This window comes from Chaetura pelagica, unplaced genomic scaffold (genome assembly GCF_000747805.2).
Source record: "Chaetura pelagica isolate M959 unplaced genomic scaffold, ChaPel_1.0 scaffold511, whole genome shotgun sequence".
NCBI lineage: Eukaryota > Metazoa > Chordata > Aves > Apodiformes > Apodidae > Chaetura > Chaetura pelagica.
This window is the reverse complement of record NW_009952161.1, coordinates 144,935-151,127: the sequence shown is the minus strand read 5'-3', so window position 1 is coordinate 151,127 and position 6,193 is coordinate 144,935. Positions and strand designations below refer to the sequence as shown.

The following is a 6,193-nucleotide window of genomic DNA, read 5'->3' as shown; positions in this document are numbered from 1 at the left end:
CTGAACTAACCGTGGAGAATAAAGGCTGGGGTGTACTAGACTGGACAGTGAGACAAAACCAAAAGTTGTCCAGCAGCTTCCCTTCCAGATTTTATGTTTCTTATTTACCGATTTGAAGGCTGAATCCCTCTTCATGCAGTCTCTCTTTCTCTGTAGCATCCAGAAATATCTCAGATTGGTGGCTGTCACATTGGATCTCCAGAATATCCCAGACAGCAAATACCTCTGTGATGGCCTTCTCAGCTTCCCTGCCTTCCCCAGAGCTGCTTCTGTTCTTCACTCTTGGGCTTGTGTAAGTGAATGTGGTCAGGAGATACCAAAGGAAGTTGGAAACACACTCCCATTTTGCCCTTAAAGCATTTTCTTTGAAGATCCTTGTTAAAAGCAGGGATTAACTGAACACCCGACTGCAGGGGATCTGTGTGACTGCTTTGACAACACGGGAGAATCAAAATTTCTGACCTGATGAGGTGCCAAAAAGGCTTCTGCCTGAGGCTGATGGAAGACCCCTAGCTGCATAATAATGTGTTAGTCTCAGCATGCCAAAGGGATGGTCTCTCACAGGAGTAGGAGGTGGAAGTATCTTGCTTTCCCCTTGAGTTTTCTCCTCGGTTATCATGCCCTGTCTGTGGGGCCTGGCGACCTTGGCAGATTGATAATCTTCCTTCTTCTGTGTTCCAGCTCCCCCATTGAAGCTGTGGACACCACCCCAGTCCCTTCCAATGGTTCACTCGATGTGAATTTCTACCTGATAGTTTATGGGAGCATTGCAGGGGCTAACTCCCTCTTCACCCTTCTTCGGGCCTTCCTCTTTGCCTACGGCACTATCCGTGCTGCCACTGTCATTCACTACCAACTGCTCCAGAGGGTTCTAAAGGTAATGATGAGAAAGTCCAGGGCAGACTGGGGCTCCTGCGAGTCACTCTGCCTTGACATTCTTCTCATAGTTGGGAGTCAAGGTTTGTGAGGTGGATTAGGGTTTCTGCTGGTGTTAGCTGATGAGCTTCGCATAGGACTATATCCAAAAAGGGCTGCATCACAGCTAGCACATGAATCCAGTGAACTGGCATTCAAATTGTGTTCTGTAAGGTATGTTACATACAATGGAAAGGTGGTTTATGGCTGCCACCTTCATCTATTCACTCATTAGGCTTAGATATATATAGCCAAGATGAGGGCCATGTGAATCAAAGTAGCTTTTGCAGGATCATCAGCTCAGATTCAGATGAAACTGGAAGAAGTAATTAAGCAAAATTTAGGGCTGATGCTGGCATGTGCCAGTTAACTGTCTTTAGGCTTTGGGTTTCTCTGGGTCCTCAGGCTAGAACTATGATTAGAGAGTTGGAAGATACGGTTAGAGGCAAGGATTACAGGGTTGTCCCACTGGCTCCTGGTGGGCCAGTATAGGCTCTGAGTGACTGCTGTCTGCCATTTGCCTTTTGCCATGTGAACAGCATGAGTTGTTTCGCTGCAAGTGGGTGCTGGCTTTGGACTCTGAGATTTCTTCTCCAGCTGAGGAAAGAAAGGGAGCTGTGGTGGCCACACCTTTGTGTCCTTATCAGCTCCCCTTGGTGCTGCTCTCCTGGGCAGTGTTCTGTGGCTGGATCTCACTGGCTCTTACTTTCTGGTTCTCATGTTGCCAGGCCACAATCACCTTCTTTGACACCACAACAACGGGCCGGATCCTGAACTGCTTCTCCTCAGACCTGTACACCGTGGATGACAGCCTGCCATTTATGCTCAATATCTTCCTGGCCAACGTGTATGGGCTCCTGGGCATGCTGGTGATAATCACCTATGGGCTCCCTTGGATTGGTCTGGTCTTACTCCCCCTGGCTGCCCTCTGCTTCTCCGTCCAGCGCTATTACCGGCACACATCCCGGGAGCTCAAGCGCTTTTGCAGTGTCACCCTGTCTCCCATTTACACTCACTTCTCAGAGACCCTCTCAGGACTGAGCAGCATCAGAGCCATGCGGGCAACACAGAGGTGAGTGGGAGAAAAAACACCCAGAGAGCCAGAGCTTTGGCTTTAGAGACCAGGCCCGACCTGATGAGGGGCTGGTTGTAGGGTGGCAAGAATGCCCCTGGTCTGGGACATGGAGGATGCAGGAATGGAGGCTGAGTGGTGCAAACCTGTGTTGTGTGCCTGCCAGGTTTGAGCTGGAGAATCAACTGCGCCTGGAGCGGAACCAGCGCTGCCTCTTTGCCAGCAACACAGCGATGCAGTGGCTGGACATCCGCTTGCAGATGATTGGGGTTGCTGTGGTTACTGCTATTGCAGGGGTGGCCCTCATCCAGCACCAGAAACAACTGGGAAATCCAGGTACGCTGCTAAGGATTGTTCTATGCCCACTCCTAGGCTGTGGCCCAGGGTTTCCTCTTCTCCTAGTCCAGAGCTGCACTTCTCCCTACACCAGGGAGAGGATCCAGAGCTCCTAATCCCTGTACATCTACAACTCACCCACAATGTAGTGCTTCAGCTTCTGTCCCTCCTCTTGTCTGTCCCCATCCTTGAGTGGAATCCCAGATTCCAGTGCTGACTTCTCCCTTGTTTCTTTGTCCTGCCACCAAGATCCCAACTCCTTCCTTGCTGGTAATGTTCTTGCTTATGCTTTTGTCCTTGCAGGACTTGTGGGCCTGGCGCTCTCATATGCCCTGTCTCTCACAAACCTGGTCTCAGGCCTCATTTTCAGCTTCACTGTGACAGAGACTATGATGGTGAGTGTGGAGCGGACAGAGGAATACACAACAGACATCCCCATAGAGCCCCAGGATAAACTGGTCCAGGTAAAAGCTCAAATATGTTCTCAGGGACTGACCCATCTTCTTGTGCCCTGCCTGTCTCTTGGAGAGATCACAGGGTTCTCTCACCCTGATACCCCTTTTAGGTTGCTGCTGACTGGCCAAGCCAGGGGCTTGTGGAGTTCCAGCAGGTGGTCCTATCCTACCAAGTGGGCCTGCCCAATGCGCTTGATGGTGTGAGCTTCACTTTTTACCCTGGAGAGAAGGTGGGGATTGTGGGTCGCACAGGATCTGGAAAATCCACCATTTTCTTGGCCCTTTTTCGCATGGTGGAGCTGAAATCAGGCCGAATTCTCCTGGATGGTGTTGACAGCCAGCTGGTGGGCTTGGAGGAGCTGAGGTACAGAGGGCTGAGTAGAGTGGAGGGAAACAAGAGGGTTAGGGAGGCCTGAAGGCTGAGAGCTGTCAGTGGTTGGATGCCAAAGGAAAGAGGGAAAAGGAAAGGACTTATGTTGTGGCACTGCCTTGTGTGATTGTGGCATCTTCCTATGATGTTATTTCTGAACAGCTGTGCTGAAGAAATCAAGCTGAATATCTGACCCATGTCTCTGTGCCACTAAGATTAAGACACCTCACCCCAGAAAAAAACAAAATCAGACCTTGGCTTTTCTGCAGAATCCACCCCATGAGCGTTCAGTTCTCATTTGCTTGCAGATCTAGGCTGGCCATCATCCCCCAGGATCCATTTTTGTTCAGTGGCTCAATCCGAGAGAACCTGGATCCCCAAGGGATACGGACAGATGCTGAGCTCCAGGAGGTGCTAGAGCAGTGCCACCTGTGGGATGCTGTTACTCAGATGGGTGAGTGTGAGCATAGTGAGAAACAGCAGGTGAGGTCTGGTGCTGGAAGAGGGGAGAAAGACTCGGCTCAGTCAGAGAGCTGAGGAAAAGGGGGCCAGGTGGATGCAGTAGGAAATTTGCTGGGTGAGGCCACACTAAGACCACAGTGGGAACAGGTCAGTGGGACCCAGTGGAATTCCCTTAGATTTAGTGTCAATGGACTGGCAAGTGATGGATTGGGTGAGCTGCTGGTGAGACCGGGCCCCAGTGGATTTTAGAGCAGAACCTGAGAGATAAACCAGTCCCTGGTTCTAGGGGAGCATGGCATCTCTGTGCCAGATGTTCATTGCATCAGATCATAAAGGGTCTGGACCCAAGCACGATTGGGATTTTGAGTGCTACTGGGAAAACCCTAGACTGGGGGAGCTGTTTGGGGCCTTCGCAGAGCTTGCTGGGGTAACTTCTGAGCTTGACCCCTGCAGGTGGATTGGACAGCAAGGTGGGAGAGAGGGGAAGATGCCTGTCTGTGGGACAGAGGCAGCTGATGTGTCTGGCAAGAGCCCTCCTGACCCAGGCCAAGGTAAGTACCCTGCCTTCATCAGAGCAAAGGGGGAGGACAAGCTGCTGATGTGGGGACAACAGAGCAGAGTGCTCCAGAGTCTGGGGTGTGAGTGGAGCAGACATCCTGTGATACCTTCTCAAGCTGTCCCTGGGCTGGAGTCTCCCCTCTGGTGCTTGGATGCTCCCTTCACTCTCTGTCCCTGGCAGGTGCTCTGCATCGATGAGGCCACAGCCAGTGTAGATCAGAAGACAGACCAGCTGCTGCAGCAGACCATCCGCCAGCGCTTTGCTGACAAAACTGTTCTGACTATTGCTCACAGGTATGGAGGAAGCAGCATTCTGTGCCTCAATTCATCCTGCTGCTCACAGGGAGTGTTGGCTGTGCCTGCCATGCCTAGGCCTTGAGCTGAGCAGGGAGATCTCCGTGTTGAGGCTTTTCAAGCGCAGAAGGCCAGACCTTGCCTGTTTGCCTTTTCTGCTTTATTAGGCCTCTTCTTCCTAGTGACTAGGAATAGGACAAGAGGAAATGGGGTCAAGTTATGCCAGGTTGGATATTAGGAAAAATTTCTTCACTAAAGGAGTGGTGAGGCATTGGAACAGGCTGGCCAGGGAGGTGGTGGGGGCACCGTCTCTGAAGGTATTTAAAAAAATGGGTGGACATGGTGTTTCAGGAGATGCTTTAGTGGTTAGAGTTTGTAGGGCGGTTGGTTGGACTTGATGATCTTGAAGGTCTTTTCCAACCTTGATGATTCTATGATTCTTTGATTAGCCCCTGGGTGCTGAGAACAACTGGATGTGAAAAATGGTGTACCCAGACATTGAGGGATGTCAAAGGGCAGATGGTTCTTCCTGGGCACTGCCTGCTGGGGCCGGCGGAGGCAATTGAACCTTATGGTTCTGTCAAATTAGGGCAAGGACCAATGGAGAACTATCCAACCGAAAGGAGCAGTGGGATAGACCAGGTGTGTGTGGCTCAGCAGAGGGCACTACAGGACAGCCGGCAGCGAAGGGCTGCAGCCAGCTCCTTGTTGGGGGAGGCAGAACGCTGGATAGTTCTGTTTTGCAAAACCCCAAGTTTTGATCCCAGCCTGTACCCAATGCCAGAAAGCTAGACATTGCCCAGGCAGGACTGCCTGGCAGTCCACTGCCTTCACAGATGGTAGATTTAGTGTAAAAGTAGGGACAGTAGATGATTGCAGGGAGATGACAGAGGGCAAAGCATGAATACCATGGATACTGAGAAGGGATGGGTCAGCATTAGGCAGTGCTCTCTGCTCAGGGTGCTCTTAGTCTTGCCAAGTGGAGGAGAATTTGCAGGAGGATTATGCAGTTGTATGGAGGGTGTTTTCAAAGCAAAAGGTTACCACAATAATAAAAATCAAATGAGCAGGTGGCAGAGGCTGGCATCTTGCTGCACAGAGTGGGAGTGATGGATGACAGTCAGGGTGGGCTGGGCCTGGCAAGTGAATTAAGTGGGTCTGGTTAAATACATCAGATAGGGAGGCAGGAGGGGTGTGCAGGGAGTGTGGTTCCTATACGAGGGATGTTATGCACAAATAGAGTAGAAAGGTAAGGGCACTGTGGGCTGAAGTGTGTGTTTGGGTTGGGTGGGTGGAGGCCACCTCTGATGGAGGGGTAATTAGAGAGGAGAACCTGCAGAGCAGGGAGTGGCAGAAGGCAAAGCAAGTCTGGGTTGAAGATGGCCCCTGCCCCTCTTCCACCGGGATGAAGGGAGATGGGGGAGAGCAGTGAGGAGGGGGAGATGGTAAAGGGGTTGTTTTGTATCCATGTGGTTTTTTCATGCCATTCATTGGATGGGTGAAATCTAGGACAGGAAGAAGTGACTCCGTATTTGTCCCTTGCCACTCCAGATCACTTCCAGTGCTGCAGCCTGACAATCTTGGGGGGATGAATGTGTAACCACAGTATTGAACTCTGGAACACTTTTTACCTTCTCATATCCCATGCAGTGCCTTCCCTTGCACTTTGTAGCACCTTGTAGGGCTGTAGTTTTGCACTGAACATTGCATGGCTGTGCAAAAGTATTCCTG

General features: G+C 51.2%; 1 protein-coding gene across 1 annotated transcript in view; it reads left to right on the top strand.

The window, feature by feature from the left end:
• Positions 1-6,193, top strand: part of ABCC10 (ATP-binding cassette, sub-family C (CFTR/MRP), member 10) — a 15,716-nt gene that overhangs the window by 8,346 nt on the left and 1,177 nt on the right. The window contains exons 13-21 of the mRNA XM_010007255.1: positions 157-292; positions 682-877; positions 1,644-1,987; positions 2,154-2,323; positions 2,627-2,787; positions 2,889-3,142; positions 3,457-3,602; positions 4,064-4,161; positions 4,350-4,462. Coding sequence (XP_010005557.1) covers positions 157-292; positions 682-877; positions 1,644-1,987; positions 2,154-2,323; positions 2,627-2,787; positions 2,889-3,142; positions 3,457-3,602; positions 4,064-4,161; positions 4,350-4,462 — 1,618 coding nt within the window. The remainder of the gene's footprint in view (positions 1-156; positions 293-681; positions 878-1,643; positions 1,988-2,153; positions 2,324-2,626; positions 2,788-2,888; positions 3,143-3,456; positions 3,603-4,063; positions 4,162-4,349; positions 4,463-6,193) is intronic.